The sequence below is a fragment of the Xenopus laevis genome, chromosome 6S (assembly GCF_017654675.1).
Source record: "Xenopus laevis strain J_2021 chromosome 6S, Xenopus_laevis_v10.1, whole genome shotgun sequence".
In the NCBI taxonomy this organism is placed as follows: Eukaryota; Metazoa; Chordata; class Amphibia; order Anura; family Pipidae; genus Xenopus; species Xenopus laevis.
This window is the reverse complement of record NC_054382.1, coordinates 32,495,523-32,517,334: the sequence shown is the minus strand read 5'-3', so window position 1 is coordinate 32,517,334 and position 21,812 is coordinate 32,495,523. Positions and strand designations below refer to the sequence as shown.

The 21,812-nt window shown below is 37.4% G+C and overlaps 1 protein-coding gene across 6 annotated transcripts in view; it reads left to right on the top strand.

Moving 5' to 3' along the window:
- The window catches only part of fam126a.S (family with sequence similarity 126 member A S homeolog), a 66,389-nt gene extending 44,849 nt beyond the window's left edge, over positions 1–21,540 (top strand). For 3 of the 6 annotated variants that reach the window (XM_041567136.1, XM_018268680.2, NM_001091391.1), the window contains 4 exon segments: positions 10,052–10,168; positions 13,320–13,407; positions 14,943–15,105; positions 20,254–21,540. In XM_041567136.1, the coding sequence (XP_041423070.1) occupies positions 10,052–10,168; positions 13,320–13,407; positions 14,943–15,105; positions 20,254–20,828 (943 nt within the window). In that variant the 3' untranslated portion in view covers positions 20,829–21,540. 6 annotated transcript variants of the gene reach the window in all.
- Positions 21,541–21,812: the final 272 nt, after the last annotated feature.

Here is a 21,812-nt window from a genome sequence, read left to right as displayed (position 1 = left end):
CTAGATGGCGAGGCATTTATTAGAACAGTGATTAGTATATATGTCCAGTCTCCACCGCTGATGCCACTCTGTTCAAAGCAGGCAGTTTGTTCTAGTATCCAGTTTGTTGATTGCCGAAGGTGTTAAAGGAAAACTATACCCCCCAAACAATGTAGGTCTCTATAAAAAGATATTGCATAAAACAGCTCATATGTAAAACCCTGCTTCATGTAAATAAACCATTTTCATAATAATATACTTTTCTAGTAGTATGTGCCTTTGGGTAATCATAAATAGAAAATTGCCATTTTAAAAAAATAAGGGCCACCCCCTGGGATCGTACGATTCACTGTACTCACAAACATTCCAACAAATCATACATGTTAGGTCACATGAACCAATTAACAGGCAGAGTTATGTCTTTTGCTGGTATAGTTGTAGTATTTCTGGTCAGGTGATCTCTGAGACAGCACACAGACCATCACGAAATGGTGGCTCAAGGCAAGAGATGTAAAAGAGCAATATTTACTTAAATATATATTCCAGTTTGGGAAGATTCTTTAATATGCCACTTAATATGATATGAACTATCTGTTGCTTAAGTGTTCATTTTGGGGGTATAGTTTTCCTTTAACTCTGTTGTGGGGAGACCTCATTTACATATTAAAGGCGGGCCTAATTAGCATTTTTCGTCAAGCGGCCCATTTACATTTCAAAGCAAACGGCCCGTCGGGCATTTGCCCGAACCAGTAAATGGCCAGTCCGGGCCTGCGTGTCAGTGTTCAGAACATACTTCCTTGCAGCTAATTTCTGAACAGAATTTGAACGGCAGACCATTCTGCACTTGAACAATTACTGGCTTGGCATTATTGATAATGTAAGTAACTTCCGGTTATGGCGCCTGAGAGAGCGGGAGGGCAGGAGTGAAGCTCCGCGCATTTCCACTTACAACAGCTATTTAAATTCGGCAAGATACTTCATTTACTTACCTTTAAGATCCTCTGAGTTCCTGGTCTCTTTTGCGAGTCTTCCGAAGTGATCCGGTTGCGGCTGGGGAGAGCAGAGGAGAGTTTTGACTCGATGCTGGCGGGTGCCCATGGCCTTGGCTCTGAAACGGAGACTTGTTAACCTGTGAACCGGAAAGGAAAGAGAATTATTTCGAGGATTTCAGTAACTATAACTTATATATTAATGATTTAAATAGTTCCTGGCAAAACTAAAAGATTTGGGAGTCATATACTTTTGAGACAAAATGGCTGACAGAAGTATCACCTCATGATAACTCCTTTTACCAAGCCTAACAGTTTTCATAATACAGAAAACCAAACTGAGGGAAAGGGAAATATTTATTGAGGAAAAAGTCAGTGACTAAGTTTTTGTAAAGGAGCAGTAATAACCCCAAGTATAACAAAAGTTATTACTGTGTGACGCATTTGTTTATGAAGCAAGATGGCCGACAAGGGGTTCTTTCTTTACCTCAGGATGCACCCTTATATTATGCCTTAATGCTTCTACACAAAAAGTATTGAGCTGGAGGAAAAGTTAACCGGTGTGAAGGGAAAGACAAAGTGAGTCTCATTGTTTTTACTAAGGAGATGATAAGATCTTCAGTCATATCTAACTTTGACTAATGAGAGACGCATCTGTGTGAGGAAAAAAGGTGGTTAAACTATAGCCTCATGTTACACTCTCTTCACAAATAGTAATATTTGTGCATAAAGACTCCTGTATTGCAAATAAACAGAAGCTGAGGTAAAAACAAGTGAATTATCTGAACCTATTTACTGCATCTTCATTCCAGACTGCAAAGAGTATTGCAAACTGTGAAGAAAATATATATTTGGGACATTTTATTCCACCCCAAGTCTGAAACACACACCAGTCTACATTCAAGTAGATTAAGTGTTTTCTTGAGATACTGCTTGCAACTATAGTGGATTTCGATATATATATATTACATATATATATATATATTTTTTTTTTTTTTTTTGACGAAAATCTACTGCTGAAATATGGATACTTCTCCTGCCCCCTCAGTTTTCTCTACTAAAAGCAATGGGAAAACCTATGAAAGAAGTAAATTGAAGAATTCCAAAAATTCTGAAAATGACAATGGCTCTATTAAAAGCTCACAACAAAAATCTACTGAAAATTCTCTTCTAGCAGCCGAAGTTGCAAAACTACTTAACCCAACGATTGAAAAGGCTATTCAATCAGCTATTGAAAAAGCACTTGAACTTCTACAAGGCACTATTAAAAGTTTGTCTGAAAACCTTACCTCACAGAATCGCCAGATGCAGGAATTACAATCTCTGGTTTCTGATATTCAAGATGACACAATTTTCACTTCTACGAGATTGGATGATCTGGAAAAGAAGACAAAGGATATGCAATCTAAAATTGATGATCTCGAAAATAGGACAAGAAGAAATAACTTAAGATTCATAGGAATTCCGGAATCTTATAAGATGAGTGACATTATCACTATGATTACTTCAACGATTCCTAAAAAACTAGGGATTTCACAAGACTTGACAAACATTAAGCTGGAAAGAGTCCATCGCATTGGACCTTTGAGAGAACAAGCTCCCCTCAAACCAAGAGCAGTTATTGCTAAGTTCTTAGACTATTCTGAAAAAGCTCTATTTCTTCAAGCCTATAAGAAAAACCATACATTGGATATTGATGGCTTCCGAATCCTCATATTCCAAGACTATTCAATTTTGCTCTCTCAAAAAAGGAAGGAGTTCACTACAATTTGCCAATCTTTATTTAAGATGAACATTAAATTTGCACTCACGTACCCAGCTAAATTGAAGATTTTTCTGGCAACTGAAACCCACATTTTTGAAAACCCAAAAGATGCTTCAAACTTCATATTCCGGCTTGAGAAACAATCCTCATCCTCTATAAAGGATCACCCTAAAGATGCAAGATTTGGTTTTCCTGCTTCGGCTAAGGAAAGGAGACAAGAAACAAAAGTTTTTTCTCGTCCCACACAGAAGATTCAAGATAAGAATACAACAGCAAATCCAAGATCTAGATCCAGATCCCCTATTACACAGGAACAATCTAATTTGGATAATATGATGACCTAATTTAACTTGATATTTCAATTAAAATTAAAATTTGAAGGTTTTTAGTTTGTAAGTGGTAGATGATGTGGAATTTTCCCTGCCACTTATCTTTGTAAGAGAGTTTAAGCTTTCTCTCTCTTTAGGAAAAAAGTGAAGTCACTGAACCTAATGTTTATTCTTCTGGTGCTTTGTTTTTTTTTCTTTTTTGGTTGGTTGAGATTTTTTGATACCAAAGCACTAAAGTTAAGAAGCTTTTGGTTTTTTTGGGTTGATATACTTAAAGATGTTCATTTCATCAATAGATGGTTTACATCCCTGATGTCTTTTTATGTATTTTATTGGAGTTTTGTCCAATTTTTTTTTATGATGATTCTATTTTATTTTTTCATTCACTTAAGTGACCTGGCTTACATTACATTCTCCTCTTATTTTACTAGACCTGGTATTTTAGAAACTTTTGGTATTCTTGTAACAATGTTTTATATCTTATGATAGGTTTTAATGCTTAATATTGTTACTTGGAACGTGAATGGGCTTAATTCATTTATAAAGAGAAAAAGAGTGTTAGCTGAGTTAAAAAAATTGAAATCAGAAGTAGTTATGCTACAGGAAACTCATCTTTCTGACGTAGAATCTGAAAAATTAAAAAAGGGATGGGTTGGAAATGTAGTCTATTCCCCTGCAGTGAAAAAAAAAGGAGGAGTAGCGATCTTATTTCATAAGTCTTTAAATATCCAATTATTGAACTCAGAAAGAGACAATGATGGAAGATTCGTGATAGCTGAGGTGCTTTTACAAAATAAGGTTTGGTTCATGAGTTCCTTATATGCTCCTAATTCAGGTAAAGAACAGTTCTACTCTCAGATAATCCAGAAGATAGGGACTTATCCACAAAATAAATTTGTTATTGGCGGAGATTTTAATGAATCTTATTTATGGCCTTTAGATAAAAGTGGCCCAGTCCAAAAACAGTCTATTAAAAAATCAAAATTGTTATCGAATTTTGAAAGTCAAACTAAGATGGTGGACCTTTGGAGAATGTTGAATCCGACAGATGGAATAGGAACTCGTATTGATTTCTTATTTTCATCAATCGATGTACTTAATAAAACTAGATCAGCAAATATTGGTAGTATCAACTTATCAGATCACGCCCCGGTCTTAATTGAGGTAGATCTAGGTCCTTCACCAAAATCTTACATTCCTTGGTCTTACCCAATTTTCCTCAAAGATAAGCCGGAATTTAATAAAAAGCTGAGAGAGAGATGGAAATTGTTTCTTAAAGAAAATATGTCAACTCAGGAGGATGAACCCAACTTGCCATTGTTATGGGATGCGTGGAAAGCGGTAATCCGTGGGGAAATTACTTCATATAGAATACATTATATGAGAAAAATTAATAAAGAATTTATTTTGCATTCTAAAGCTCAAAAAAAGGCATATTTGAATTTCGTTATGCATCCTACTAAACAACATAGTGAAAAATATAAAGAAGCATTAGATAAACTTAAACATTGGGTTAATTTGAGGGACCAATCTTCTTTCGCCTACTGTAAAGCTGGGTTTGGTAATTTACATAATAAATCAAATAGATTTCTCGCCAATATGTTTAAACATAGTAAATGGTCTCATAAACCAATGATGATTAGAAATCATTTGGGTAAGATGACTAACCTCCCAAAAGACATAGTAAATATCTTTAAATGTTATTTCGAATCTATTTATTCTCCTTCACAGCTGGATGAAACTGAAAGTCTGAATTTTCTTTCGAAGGTTAATTTCCCAAAACTATCTGAAGAGCAACTAGAGGTGCTTAATCAACCAATTAATATTCAGGAAGTATTGTCTACCATAAATTCTTTAAAGGATTTCAAAGCTGGTGGGCCGGATGGATTAATTTCTCCTTTTTATAAAACACTAAAATTGGAACTAGCCCCTTTTTTGACCAATCTATATAATGAAATTTATTGTCATGGGAAAGTCTTAAATTCTAGTATGGTTTCTCATATCAAATTAATTCCAAAGGAAGGCAAAGATCTTTCTCAACCGGCTTCCTTTAGACCAATTTCTTTAATAAATCTCGACATTAAAATTTTAACAAAAATAATAGCTGATAGGCTTTCTTTATTGCTTCCTAGTATTATCTCTCCTCAGCAAAATGGTTTTGTAAAAAATAGAACAGGGGTTAAGAATATACGTACTTTAATAAATATTATTTACAAAGCCAAGAAGGCTATGATTCCATGTTCAATATTGAGCTTAGATGCTGAGAAAGCCTTTGACAATGTCTCTTGGAAATATCTCTCAGAATGCTGTGACAGATTTGGTCTTAAAGGTCAGTTTATGTTATTACTTAGCTCTATTAATCCTAATCCCAAAGCAAGAATCGCAGCAGTTGGGGAATTATCAGAGACTTTTGATCTCTTCAGAGGAACTCGTCAAGGGTGTCCTTTGTCCCCACTTTTGTTTAATATCTCTATGGAGCCTTTAATTAGATTTCTGGACTCTTCAAATATATTCCAAGGTCTGATGATCGATGGTAAACATTACAAATCATTAGCATATGCTGATGACCTTCTCTTGATTGTTAGTAATCCAACGTTATCACTTAAAAATATTTTTAATTTTTTTTGACTATTATAAGACTTTTTCAGGATATTTCATTAATTCCAGTAAAACAGATATTCTGAACATTTGTTCTAACATTCCGAGGCAATTGCTAGCTGATCTTCAAATTAAATCTCCTTCTGGTAAAATGAAATACTTGGGAATTTTGATCCCTTCTGATCTCTCTAAATTATACCCTTTAAATTTTTCTCCATTAAGTCACATAATGCAAACCCATTGCAAAAAATGGATGGATAGTCCATTGAACCTAATGGGAAGGATAGCATTATTCAAAATGCTAATTTTTCCAAAAATTGCGTTTCCTATTCTGAACCTTCCGCTATTGCTAAAACATCTTGATGTGCAGAAGTTAGACCGAATCCTCAGAAATTTTATTTGGCATAACAAAAAACCAAAAATTTCTTTATCTAAACTTAGAAAACCTAAAGGTTTAGGAGGACTTAATGTCCCAGATTTCAGAAAGTTTAATATTGCTGCTAATACTAGATATATCGTGGAATGGCTGTCGGGTACTGAGAAATTTACTAATCTGAATCTGGAATTATTTTTGGACTCAAAAGAACATATTATATCTTCTTTACATAAAAACTGGTCTGAGCAACATATAGATATTAAGAGAAATCCAATTTTTAGGGATACAACCAGTACTTGGAAAATTCTATGTAAACAGAATAATCTAAACTTCAATGTCTCACCTTTTTTATCTCCTTTCTTTCTGAAGGGGTTTCCCATAAAGCAAAGAAATCAATTTTCTTACAAATGGAGAAAATTCGGTATTTCTCAAATTACTCACATTTTAGATCCAATTTTGGGAGACCCACTCCCTTGGAAAATGTTTAAGGAAAAGTATAGTCTTTCTGAGAAGGAAAGGCTCAGCTATTTGCAGATTAGACAAGGCTTTCAATTAATCGATAATAGAACAAAAACACAATTAAGTCATCATCAGTTTTATAAAGATTTATTACAGTTGGTTGATGATATTAAACTAAATAATATTTCATGGATCTCATTACATCTTTTAAAGTCAGTCTCCAAGGATTTAGATCCACTAGAGAATTCGAGCAAAAAATGGTCTTCATTTTTGGGAACTGATGTTTCTTCCAGGGAACTTCTGCATTCTTTCCAAAATTTTAGAAAGAATATATGTTCTGAGTCCTGGAGAGACCAACATTTCCGGCTCATTCATTTAGGTTATGGCTTATTGTTCCAAAACTGTGATAGCTCTCAGAAGATTTCTTTTTGTCCAAAATGTACAGAGAAGAATGTTGACTTCTTTCATTATATCTGGGATTGTCCGATTATTAGAAACCTATGGGAAAAAATAAAAGGTTTATTAAAAAATTGACTAATTTAGATGTCTCTTTAAATCCTCAATATGCTCTAGTAGATGTGAAGGACTTTTTTCAGGTATCTTGCAATGGCTCTTCTATTAATGTCTCAGATGAAATATTATCTTTTTGTTGGTTAGTTATGGCAGCTACTCGGAAATCTATATTCTTGTACTGGATAAAAGAGAACCCCCCTTCTTTGAAGGACGTGCTGTCTTATCTATTTAACTTATGTATTCAAGAGGTAATTAGATTTAGAATGGATGATCTTCTCCAGAGAAATAGAATAAGGAATAGATGGTCTCTTTATATCTCATCTTTAGAGGCTGATAAGAGGTCATTTATCCTTGGTCTTATGGGACAAGATCTATGCTAATAAAATGCTAAAAGAGATATTTAATGCCTTCATTCACAAAAATGGTTCTTCATAAATTTTTTGGCATTGTCAGACTCTAATTGGTAGGAGAGAATACCAGGTCTATTTTTCTAAATTATCTAAATTAATTTTATTTTACTTTATTATTATTATTCTGATATTTCATTATTTTATGTTATTTGTATTTCCCCTTTTTCTTTGTTTGTTTATTTATTTTGTTGTCTTTCATGTCAAATGTTTACTGTAATGCTCATGAATACTTCTTTTGCTCCTTATTGAAACACTGTATGTTTATCATATTGTCATATACTTGTATTTTATTGAAAATCTCAATAAAAAGAATTTCAAAAGAAAAGAAAAGAAAAGATAATGTAAGTAATTAAGTCCCAGGCAATCAATAGCTGCAGTTATATACAACATACTGCTTTCAGATGGCCCTTTTGTGAGTATTCATTATTCCCTGTGCACATCATATGTCAGCAGTTTGTAAAACATTTCTGTGTGTGGGTCTGTTGCTGTTACAATTATTTCGGAAGGGTAGGAGTCGTAGTAGGGATGCACCGAATCCAGGATTAGTTTTGGGATACTGCATTTTTCAACAGGATTCTGATTCTGCCGAATCCTTCTGCCCGGAGGAACCGAATCTGGAGTCTAATTTGCACATGCAAATTAGGGGCGGGAATGGAAATTGCGTGACGTTTTGTCACAAAACAAGGAAGTAAAAATGTTTCCCCCTTCCCATCCTTAATTTGCATATGCAAATTAGGATTCGGTTCGGTATTTGGCCAAATCTTTTGTGAAGGATTCGGGATTCGACTGAATCCAAAATAGTGGATTTGGTGCATCCATAAATTAAAGGAACAGTAACACCAAAAAATAAATCACTATACACCAGCGTTTTGTTATGTTTGCAACCTTGTTAAACTAAACTGGACTTGAACTGAAATTCTGACACTCACAAACTACAAAGCAGAGCATGATGTAAGCTTATCCCTCATAAGCAAGAATAATACAGGTTTTGACACATTCCACGCTAGGATTGTGTCTGTATCACCTTAATAAACTGCCTAGCACTAGTATCCTTTACTTGTGCAGAACACTGATCCTAATGATATCCAGGTTGGGAGTGGGTCTGGGCTGATCAATAGCCCCCAGTGGGCCAAACAATCTACCATCTGGCCACTCCCATTACCTCTCCATACTGTGTCAATCCTTACTTACTGTATATAAACAGGTGACCCTTGTGTATATAATGTGCTTGCCCCCGCCGATGACAATCAGAAAAGGGGGGGGGGAGAAGAGACACAGGTACGGTATATCAATTGGCTCAGGTGTGGGTTAGGTTATTATGGGTAAGGCTACCACTTCTCACTGCACTCAATATGGGTTGCGATTACTTATATTGAATAAAGTATGTGTTTTGTTACATGGTGTCAGTTTAAGATGCATGCATGCCTAAATGATAACTGTTGAGCCTATGTACTATATACATAACATAACAAATGACTGTCCATGGCTTGTATTGGCTTAAAGTTATCCTGATCATCTTGGGATTGGTCAAGTGTGGGCTAAGAAGCTCTGATCCTGTAGCTGCATTATTTTATATAATGGGTATTTTCAATAAAAACAAAAAAATGACATACATGTCAGGATCATATGGGATTTCAGCATGGACAGCTATTCCCTGTATTTGCTGAGTGTGTGTAAAGCTGGCCATAGATCTCATTGTGAGACCACGATTATCTCGGAACGATCGTACGAATTTACCATCAACTTAAAAGACCAATTTTCCAGGAAAACAAAGGGGAGCTGCCTGCTTGGCCCAGCAAACATAGAGAGATTGCACTGGGACCGACAAAGATTTTTTAACCTGGCCGAAAAATTGTAAGATGTACGATCGTTCGAATCCCACTAACCGCACGATAATTTTGAAGGATTGGTCGGACTTCGCTAAAATCGGTCGTTCGATCGTCGTGTCTATGGGGAGCTTTAGTTCATAGTTACTAGCACTCAATCTTTATCCTTCCCAATAAGCATCCTGGAAGGAAAGTACACAACAACAATGGCTGGCACTTTCTGTGACCTGAATATTCCCCACATACAACAATTGCTTCAAATATACACATTTCACTCAGTCAAAGCAGACATTAGAGAGGTGTTGAAAGTGTCTCGGACTGAATAACAAAAAAAAGAGAGAGAGAATAACCTTGTGTAAACAGCATAGTATAGTGATACAGTGGGCAGGGGCGCTCAGGCGGCAGCGCCAGAGAGGATTCCAGGGGCGGCAAAAAGCCGCTCCTGCACCTTTAAGAGCTGAATTTCCGGTTTTTAAACCGGAAATTCAGCTGCGCTATTGCTAGAGAGCGCAATTGCGCTCTTCACAATTGTGTTCCTGCCTCCCCTCCCGACAGGTAAGTCGTGCGGGGGGCGGCATTGCAGGAGCCGACTCAGGCGGCTCCTTCCCCAGAAACGGCGCTGACAGTGGGTGTATTTTATCCCTGTATTTCATACAATCTTTAATAAGGTATGAACCGTCTGTGTAATGTAAGTTAGTCACAGTGTTAAAATAATATTATGTTAATAATAATAATAATGTCTTTAAATGTTCCCCCTCCATATGTTTTTGTAGCCAGGGTTTGATGTGGAGTGTTTGTGTTTTTCAGGCTCTGCGTCTGTGGATACCCTCGCCAGCATGCAAGAAAATACCAAGGGATTAAGAACAGAATACCAATATCATCAGAGTTCATGGTTCAACTTCTGACTGGAATTTATTACTCATTGTAAGATAAACATAGTCTAGGTTTTTTTTTTTTTATATTCAATTATGCCTTTCAGTCCATATACCAGGAATTAAGGACCCAGATGATGATGCCTATTACATTTCCTTTTGGGCAATCGCATGACAATGTGATAGTTTAAAAGACTTATTCATATGCCCCACACAAGGACCAGTGGTCATACAATTTCTGGAACTGTATCTTTCTGGTTATTTTACCGTGTAAGCCAGTCAGCAGTCCAGAAATGAATATATTACTTGAGCAGGATGCTGTGTTCATAAGGATGTCGTTCAGTACAGACAGGAGGTGATGCCTGTTATAGTCTACTACAAGAAGCGGTATGGATGGACATTTGACTGAATCAGACCCACAATGAAAAAAAAGACTATGTAATATTCAATGTGTGTATATTCCCCGAAAAAAAAAAATTCAATGTGTGTGAATATTTCTCTGAAAAAAACTCAAATGTCAAGAAGGCTGCAAACAACTCCAAATTGATCCCTGGACCTCTCCCATTGACTTAAACAGCAATTCGTCAGGTTTTAGGTGGTGAATAGTCAAATTCTAGTTCTTAAAGGGCCAGAGTATGAATTAAAAAAAAAAATTAAAACTCTAATCAAATTTGAATAACTCCCTAGTCAAATTTGACCATTAAAAAAAAACTTGAAAAATTGAATTTTCAATTCAACCCTTGATAAATCTGCCCCATATTGTCTGCCACATACAATGCTATTTTAGCACCTCTCCCTGGACAGTTTAATAAGACCTCCTAGCTCCAGTTATGCTTCTACAATCAACACTTTACCTCCATGAGATCTCTGACCCCAAGCTAGTTTTACTTTTAAACAGATTATGCTGATTGGAGTAAGAATCCAGGGTATAGAACTACAAATATTTTTGTTCAGGTCATTGTGAATTGAAAAAGCCAATGGGATGACTAGTGAAACGGAAAAATAAATTACAGCCAGTCCAGTAGATTTTACTTGTTACTATAGATGTATTTTGCTACTGAAGTAATTTAGTTTAATTTTACCACACGCTCGCATTCATGCATAGGCTCTAAATCCTGTTTTATCTGTGTGTGCTGCCAAAATTCCTTTGATATCTTGTACTGAGTGAAATTGTATGTGGCGGCTTCTATTCATAGGACACTCTTGTTCCATCACAAAAACATAATACTTTAGTATTTATTGAATTGCTTTTCTTGCTTTCTCAGTTTGGTATCAGGTGACATATGTCTGTTTGTGAGAGTATAGAAGTAGAAACACATTTGCAGTTGGATATATTGATCTGTTTTGCTCTGTTTTCTTTTGCTAAGTTTTATGTTTAAAGGGACATCTTCAGTTGCTTAAATCGGCTCTAGAATTGTTGAACTGGGACTAAAACTGCAGTGCTCAACTGACTTAAGGTGGCCATAGATGTAGAGATCCGCTCGTTTGGAGATGTCGCTCCCCAATATGCTCACATTGAAGTGGGTGATATCGAACTGATCTGATACGGGTGGTTGGATCGCGGGACCGCATAGACCCACAGATGACGGGATTTTTTTAACCTGCCCGATCGATCGGGGAAGCCCGTTCAGATAGCCCCGCACATGGGCCAATAAGCTGCCGACTCGTTCTGTCAGCAGCTTTTATCGGCCCGTGTATGGGGGTCTTTAGTTGTAGGTTTTACTTACTGTTCCCATTTTATTTTGCAGTGTTATCATTTAAGCATACAGAAAATGTAGATACATGGTTAGCAAAGACATGATTGTGCACCTTTTTGTGTTGTATGCTAATGAGTTACTGAAGGGATCATCTGCCGAGCTACTGACCAGACACTGACCAAGCAGTTGCTGCACTAGCACAGACTCCAAATATGCTTCCAGTGTTATGCTTTTGTAACTATCATTAAAAGCTAAAGCCCCTCTTAGTATTATACAACACATCGATTTCTAATGTAATAAAAAGTCTTTAAAATATCTTATAGGAAATATGCTGTCTGCACATAACAGCACACGTGAAGCATGGTCATCCCCTTAATAATTCTCCCCTGGTGTGGGATCTGTTATCCAAAATGCAGAAATGTAATTTCTTTTAATTAAACAATACATATATTTTAACTGGGACTCTGGTCTAAGCCCATTGGGCAGGTCACACTGCAGCAGGTGCAGAGGTGTTTTGTTACCCATGTTTATCCTGGTATCAAAATGTGCAAGAGTGAGATGGGCTAGATTTATCAAAGAGTGAAGTTACAGGTCGCCACAGTCCTCTAGAGCAGGGGCCCCCAACCTTTTTTGGCCAGGGGACTGGGGGAGGGGGTCGGGATGGGGTCAGGAGGGGCCGGCGTCCAATTCCGCGCACCGCGTTAATTGTCCCCCAGTTCAAGACTGCGGCCCGACGGTTGGGGACTCCTACTCTAGAGTGAAATTCCGCCACTCTCCATTCATTTCTAAGGGATTTCGAAAGGTGTATTTATCAAAGGATGAACTTTCACCCACTGATAAATACTTTTTTAAAAATCCCATAGAAATGAATGGAGAGTGGCGGAATTTCACTCTAGAGAACTGTGGTGATCTCTAACTTCACTTTCTGATAGGGATGCACCGAATCCAATATTTTTTTCGGCCGAACCCCTGAATCCTTTGCGAAAGATTCGGCCAAATACCGAACCGAATCCTAATTTGCATATGCAAATTAGGGGTGGGAAGGGGAAAACATTTTTTTAATTGTTTTGTGACAAAAAGTCACACGATTTCCCTTCCTACCCCTAATTTGCATAAGCAAATTAGGATTCAGTTCGGCCGGGCATAAGGATTCGCCCGAATCTGAATCCTGCTGAAAAAGGCCGAATCCCGAACCAAATCCTGGATTCGGTGCATCCCTACTTTTTAATAAACATACCCGAATGTATTTCCATTGCAGATAGAGAGAATGCCCGCTGGTAAATCACTTCATAAGGCTTAAGAAGGTGATTACATGATTTAAGAGTTTATCTGTTATGATTCTTACTATCTGCAATGGAAAGGAATTCATCAAGCGTTCTGTCATTGCGACATGAAGACCTGTCACTGCCCAAAAGCATCTAAATCTTATATTCAGCCTCCAGTAGTCACTATCCTCGTTTTGTATCACTATGTATAAAGCAAAGTAACAATTCCTGTCTCTTGCAGTTACAACGGCGAATGGGATGCAGCCCGCAAAGCCCTGGATGATGTTCTGTATCGTGCACAGTTGGAACTCCTCCCAGAGCCTCTCTTGGTAATTATCAGCATGGTCATAAATTAAAGGGGTGGTTCACCTTTAAGGTAACCTTTATTATGTTATAGAACGGCCATTTCTAAGCAACTTTTCAATTGGTCTTCATTATTTATTTATTTTAATCATTTGCCTTTTCCTTCTGACTCTTTGCAGCTTTCAAATGGGCGTCGCTGACTCCCTTCTAAAAAACAAATGCTCTTTAAGGCTACAAATATATTGTTATTGCAGATTTTTATTACTGATCCTTCTATTCAGGCCTCTCCTATTCATATTCCAGTCTCTTATTCAAATCAATGCATGGTTGCTAGGGACATTTGGACCTTAGTTACCAGATTGCTTAAGATGCAAATTGAAGAGCTGCTGAATAAAAACTGAAAACCCACAAATAATAAAAAAAATGAAAACTAATTGCAAATTGTCTCAGAATATCACTCTCTACATCATACTAAAAGTTATCTCAAAGCTGAACAACCCCTTTAATGGATGCAGGAAATGTTAATACTTGGCTTCTAATCTTCTAATTAGCACCTATGGATGATGTTTTAAAGGAGAACTAAACCCTAAAAATGAATGTGGCTAAAAGTGCCATATTTTATATACTGAACTTATTGCACCAGCCTAAAGTTTCAGTTTGTCAATAGCAGCAATGATCCAGGACTTCAAACTTGTCACAGGGGGGTCACCATCTTGGAAAGTGTCTGTGACACTCACATGCTCAGTGGGCTCTGAGCAGCTGTTGAGAAGCTAAGCTTAGGGGTCGTCACTAATTATCAAGTTGAAAATGAGGTTGGCCTGTAATTAAAGCTGATGCCACAGGGCTAATTATTACATTCTGATGCTAGCTGCACTGGTTTCTGTGCTGCCATGTAGTAATTATCTGTATTAATTACTAATCAGCCTTATATTGTGACATTTCTATTCTATGTGTACTGTATATTGTGAGTGGGTCCCTAAGCTCAGTAAGTGACAGCAGCACAGAGCATGTGCAGTGAATCAGCAGAAAAGAAGATGGGGAGCTACTGGGGCATCTTTGGAGACAGATATTTACTGCTAAAGAGCTGTGGTTGCCTTGGGCTGGTACAGAAGCACAAAACATCATGTACAACATGTCTAACCTACTTCTTTAGTTAGGCTTTGGTTCTCCTTTAATAAATTAGAGTGGGATCAACTCAATGGCATGGGGGATGTCCAATTTGTAGGTTTCTGTTGAAGCTAAATATAATAGTAATATTACTCTTACAAACTTTTTTTAGTGGGTCACCTTTCCAGCAAGGTTATATTGTATTTTATATGTTCTTTTTTTTAATCTAAGGGATTATTCTATATTCCTATAAAAATCTGACATGTTAGTAGGACTGACGATGGCATGTCAATATGTATTAATGTTACTTAGCATCAAAATAAAATCTTTATATAACTTGGCCTACTTTATAACCAGGCGTGATTTGGTGGAGGGGAAGCAAACACATGTATCTGTATTAGCAATTCCATATCTGTAAACGAAATGATTGTGTAAAAAGGTTAAATCTTTTCAGCTTGCTAATGCGATAAAAGCATCTCTGCCTCGAGGAGCACTGAAGGGGAATAAAGATGGCAGCAGCAGGTGTATCCAGGTGGAGATCACACCAACTTCATCCAGAATATCACGTAACGCTGTTACCAGCTTGTCTATTAGAGGCCATCGCTGGAAGAGGCACGGTGAGTGGCAAATATACACTTTTTATCGAATTCTATTTTTCTACAGGAGCTTTTGATTTTTATCGGCATCTCTTATGAATCAAGTATGTTTTTTCCAGAGAATTCCATTAGTAGATTCCAGATGTTTCCTATGTAAAGGCCTTTGTTTCTTGAGGTGTCCTTCTTTAGAAATACTTTGGGTCTTGTTACATAGCTCATCTTTGCTTCAAATATTATTATCAAGAGGTAAAAAGTAGGGCTGCACCAAATCTAGAATTTGCATTTGGGTTCACTTGAATCCAAACACTTTGGGGCGTATTTTAATAAAAAAAAAAGTCCAACCAAACTGGACCTAATTTATTGTTAAAAAAAAGCAGAACGGGGACAGAAGAAGATCGGGGACAAACTCGAAAAAATCAAGCAAAAATCCGAATCATATGGGTTTTTTTCAAAGTTTTTTCCCCCGAATCGCTCCATTTTTCTGATTTTTGTCCGAAATAGTCAGATTTTCAGAATAATTCCAGCGCAGACCACAGAAACTTCCAAATAGGATAGGAACCTCTGTCATTGACTTATGCACAACCTCGGCAGGTGCTGGATTTTCGAATTCAGACTTTTTCCATCCTCGAAGTGTAATAAATCTTAAATAAAATTGTTTTTTTTTTTTGCCACTTAAATTTGGATTTTATAGTAAAAAAACTAAAATTTGCGTTTTTGGCTTTCTTGCTTTAATAAATAACCCCCTTTATGTATAATTCAGATTGGCCAACTCCCCAGTAAGTGCGATAGATTCCGAGACAGTATTGCTATGCCAAGATACTTTGATCTATACAAAATGTCCCCGTGTAAGACTTCATATTCCTAAAAATAATCTATTTAAAATTCTAAAAGGGGGCATCACACTGTTAGTCACAGTAAGTTGCACCATATTTGTGGTCTCTTGAAAAATCATACAGTATCCCAGCCCCCATGTATTTTAGGTGATGGATTTGTGCCTATGTATACAGACAGATTTGAGAGAGCAGTGTAGCTATGAGCCAGTAAATCATACCTCCCAACTGTCCCGTTTTTAGAGGGACAGTCCCTCTTTTGACAGCTCGACCCGCAGTCCCTTGTTTGTACTGGAAAATCCTGATTTTTTTCTGCACTGAACAGCCAGAAAAAGAAACAATGTTTCTAACTTAAATGGCTTTTGTCAGAGAGACCAGAACAGCCACAGCTGCAGATTAGATACTTTTGTAACAATTTTGAGATAAGCAAATCAGTAATTGTAACAATATAAGATAACAGGTCTCCTGGGAAAAGTTAGACTCACAGCTTAAAGGGCAATTCACCTTCATTAGCAAAACTGTAATAACTGAAAAAAATTCACAGAAATATGTTCAAACTTTCATAACCTGCCAAATTTTGTAAAATGAACATGGTAATTAAGGGGTGTGGTCACAAAAAATGGGTGTGGTCAAAAAATTCCCTCACTGCGTGCTGCAACTTTTTTTGTTTCTCTTTTGATTCCAAAATGTTGGGAGGTATGGGTAAATAACTGATATTACTGCTGTATAAATATTTGTGGGTCCATATATTTTTGAATGTGCTGTTGCCAAATGTGTGTGTTCCTCACCATAAACCTTGGAATGTGTCTGCTGGTCCAATAAATAAGCTGGAAGTGGCAACATTGATGCTGGGGATATTAATACATTAGTGAGGGAAGAGCTCATCACTCCACTATATCCCTTTGAAAGTTGACTGGTATAATTCTCAGTCTGTACCGGTTGTTACCAGTTAATTTACAGATATCAACTACAGGTATGGGACCTGTTATCCACAATGCTCCGGAAAACGGATCTTTCTGTAATTTGGATCTTCATACCTTAAGTCTACTAGAAAATCATGTAAACATTAAATAAACCCAATAGGCTGGTTTTGCTTCCAATAAGGTTTAAATATATCTTAGTTTGGATCAAGTACTAGTTACTGTTTTATTATTACAGAGAAAAAAATCTCTTAAAAAATTTGGATTCATTTATTATATGTGAGTCTATGGGAGATGGCCTTTCCGTAATTTGGAATTTTCTGGATAACGGGTTTCTGGATAACAGATCCCATACCTGTACTATTTAGTCTGCAGTGTGGATCCATTTTAATTCATAATAAGCCATATAGCCAGTGTCCTTCCCTCCCAAAAAAAAATATTGTTTTTTGTGGGGGGAATCAACCACTTAACCCTATAACCTAGAACATTTTCAACTGCAGCCAATAGTATTGTTCTCTTCTGAAAATTCAGTGCACAGTCCTACCAACATAAGGATAATATTATAGTTTTGCTCAAATTGGAGTTTTTATTAAGCTTTGGAAAAGTATGGCCAGCAAATATGAATATATGTTACTAAATTTACATGCAGGGAAACATAGGTAAGGTTCCATACAGATCATATTACCCATTAATTTGGGAAAACTATATTAAGCTTGCTTTTGTGACATATTTTTGTGATGGCCTTGGGTTTTCATCTTAGCTGGGGGATCCTTAGTTTCTTTGTTGTGCAGATGATGATATTTGTTTTGCCTGACTGCAGCAGCGAAAAAGTTCAGGAGTGGGGAGAGGGGCCAGCCCTGCCTGGTGCCCCTTGTAAGAGCAAAGGGGGTGGCCATTGCCGTACCCACTCTCAGTGAGGCCACAGGGCTTGCGTATAATAGTTGTACTAATGAGGTGAATTTCTGCCTGAACTCTATATACCTCAGTACCCTCCAAAGATAGACAAACTCCATGGTGTTAAATGCCTTGGCAACATTGAGGGCTGTTACTGCCCTACTGCATATTTATTAACGGGCTTTTAGGGAAACCGGGTTCTTATTTAGCAGAAGTGTCAGTAATTGTTACATGAGTTCAAATACATATATTCACATTTACCAGGTTATTGTATTGTAAAAAAAATAAATAAGTGGATTCACCATCCAACATTATATATTTATAAAATGTAATTTGCATTAGTGCAACAGATATTTGCTTTTATTTTCTACCTGATAGTAGGCAAAATTAAATGCTGATTAGTTGCCCATTGATTAGATCAAATCCAGTATCTTAACCCTAACAAATTCCTTCTATCACCATCATTTCCTGTTGGGGAAAAAAACAATTATTTTAAAAGTTGCTATTGATGTTCATAACTAATGTCCTCTAATTCTGTATTCTTTTATAACACATGTCCCCCATGGTCTTCCATACCATTCACACCCTTGGTTTTATTTCCTTTGTTTTCCATTTCAGCCATCATCATCATTTTTATCTTGTCTTCCCATTTTAGAAGAACCTGACACTAATAATGACTCCTCAGATTTGGCCAACATTGTCATACCTGAAATTAATGTCACCAGTGTGTCGGGAGAGAAATCCGTGAATGGGGAGAGAGGCAGAGCCCTAACTGAGAATGATGTTCAGCATATGCAGGCAGTGCAGGAAAACTCGGCAGAACCTAGAGCTGAGGGCAAAGCAGAGATCAGAAGGCAAAAATCTGTAAGGAAATTGCTGGAGGACGGTGTGGCCTCACCTGGCAGAGTGCAGTGTTAACTGATCACTCATAGATGGGCTTCAAGGTACCTGCAAGTGAAATGGTCACACTGCATGGGTTACAAGGCAAGGAGATTCACTTCTGATGTTAGTTTGCATGTTGCTACTTCTACTGCAAATGTGCACGGGCACAACTTAGAGCATGGCATGACTTCCCACTGCTGAAGCATGTGAGATCAAACTTCTGGGAAATGCAAAGGCATACTGGGGGGTACTTCATAGCCAGTTCAATAATTACACGCTAACACCACGCTCCCCATTAGTGGTTCAGTTAAATGGATTCTGTCATGATTTTTATGATGTATTTTTTTTTATTTCTAAACTACATTGCCAATAATTCACTCTACAATATAAAATTTCATTCCTGAACCAGCAAGTGTATTTTTTTAGTTGTAATATTGGTGTGTAGGAGCCTTCTCAGGTCATTTGGCTGGTCATGTGCTTTCAGAATGAACCAGCACTTTAGGATGGAACTGCTTTTTGGCAGGCTGTTGTTTCCCCTACTCAATGTAACTGAATGTGTCGCACTGGGACCTGGATTTTACTATTGAGTGCTGTTCCTATATCCACCAGGCAGCTGTTATCTGGTTACCTTCCCATTGTTATGTTGTTAGCCTGCTGGGGGGGGGGGGGGTTGGAGGAGGGTGATATCACTTCAACTTGCAGTACAGCAGTAAAGAGTCACTGAAGTTTATCACAGCACAAGTGTCATGACTTGGGGCAACTGGAAAACTGACAAAATGTCTAGCCCCGTGTCAGATTTTAAAATTAAATATTAAAAAATCTGTTTGCTCTTTTGAGAAATGGATTTCAGTGCAGAATTCTGTGGGAGCAGCACTATTAACTGATGTGTTTTGAAAACATTTTTTCCCATGACAGTATCCCTTTAAGCAAATATATAATTTCACGTCTTCAATGCCATTGTTATTGTCCATAAGTTCACTCCCAACCAGCATCATAACCAACGAACCATCAAGATTCATATTCAGCCCATGGACATAAGGGGTTTGCTTATCTATTAGACATTAGGGATCTCCATTAGTTCTGAAATTACATGAACTCAGCTATAAAGCTTTTTATGTTTTTCCTATGGTGCAAACTGTATTACCCACAGGTAGAAGACAATCCACTTGTAGCCAGCTGTGAGTAATGTGTGAGCTTTAGTTGCAAGTGAGAATGCTGGAAGCTCTAGTTCTTTTTCAGGACAATCCCTGATCTAAAGCCTTGCTGCCACCATAGAAGTGTGACCTTTCCATTTGTTAGTCCCTCAGGTCTCTGCTTGATGTTTCCCAATATGAATAATCTCTCTAGGAAATGATTTGCTTTAATAATTACAAACAGATCAGCTTTGTGTGATTATTGGTGATTTCCTTTAAATGCATGGCAAAGGGCTTTCTTTCCTCCCAGTCAACACATAATGGGCATGCTTCTGTAGATCTAGTTGGTTTCTTCTCGCTATCTCGCGCAATAAAGCCCTGTAATGACAAGGGGGTAAGTATTCCTTTTAAAGGCTTAATATTTTCATTGGTGATTTTTCAAAACCTCCCTTTGACCACTCACAGGTGGAAAATGTATTTGCTTCTTATTTGCTTCTCCTTGTTTTGCAGATTCTGCAGATTTAACATCTCAAGATGAGCTGGCAGAAATGTGTGAGGCTTCTGAAGGATTTAGCCCCAGAGCTGCATCTAGCACTAGTCACACAGTCTTATCTCATAGCAACAGCAGCAGCTTCAGCAAGCCACCCTGTGGAAAGGCCCAGCGAAGGTCTCTTGGAAGCAGAACAGGGGGAAAAGAAAGGGAATCCTCAGGAGAGTCTTGCCGGGAACATCTCAGCAGAAAGCAAAACCAGAGGGCCTTGAGTGAGAACCTGGAATTAGTTTCTATGAAGAGATTGACTCTGACAAGCAGTCAGTCTCTGCCCAAGCCTGGGAGTCCTAGTCTTGCAAGAACGGCGACTGCTGTTTTCAGTAAATCATTTGAGCAGATGAGTGGGACAGCAGCTACTAATTCTGTACCTGCAAACACTGTCACTACTAGAATCAGCACAGAGACAAATAGGTTTAGTGCCTGCAGTCTACAGGAGGAGAAGCTAATGTACATTTCTAAAAGGACAGAGCTTTCAGTGCCCAATAGATACCAGCCAAGGTCCCCTAGTATATGCATAACACTATCTTCAGACTAATGTTAGGGTCGAAGATAATAGGAAGCCATGTTTTACCTTATTCATATCCGTAATTACCAGAGCTCTGACGCTTTGCTACCAGGGACACACGCAGACTCTTACTCTGAACTTTATCCATGTAATTAACCAACTAAAACCTTAACTTATTTTTTTATAGTTCTTTAAGATCAGCCATATAAATGCGATACAGCATTGCCCATGGTGCATCGACAGCACTTAAACATTTCCATCTGCATCTTAATGATCTCTCCAGACCTCAAGGGAACATGTCCTACTTCACAGGGATGGATTGTGTGAAGTTTGCTCTTAGGCAATGCCTCCATTTATGTTTGAAATACGTGTACCTACATTGCCTGATCATAGCCAATCACAACGTCACAGGAAGCAGATATTTTTAACATTATTAGCTTTAGTGTGCAGACATTATATTGGTTCCTCTCTTATATTTGTAAATGGTACAGTGTATGTGCTTTTTAGCTTCTTTTCACTAAAGACTGATAAACTCCCTACCCTTTTTTACAGTCTGATATTAACTGTGCTGGTCGGGTTCAGCTGATCAGTTTGTTGGTATCTGCACACATTTAAATCAGTACCGTTCATATCGCACATATTGTAACACCGACAACCAGCGCTGATGGAAATAGTTTGTATTTTACGGCATGTTGTATGTTTTTGATTGTTTTTAAGGAATATAAATGGCATATTTTTATAATTTAGGCTTGCTTGTGTTTTTATTCCTCGATTTTAGCATCACATGAAATTCTGAGTAAGACAAGAAATGAAAAAGTTCAATGGCATGTGAAGGGTCTTTACTTTGTAAGAAGAATTGTGACGTGGAGCTTATCCAAGTATGAAATCCACCCGAGTCTGCTTTGTATAATGTTTGTGCATATATGAGATGTACCATTCATTCATAATTCCTGCTGGATTAAGGGGCCGATTCACTAACTTCGAGTGAAGGATTCAAAGGTAAAAAACTTCGAC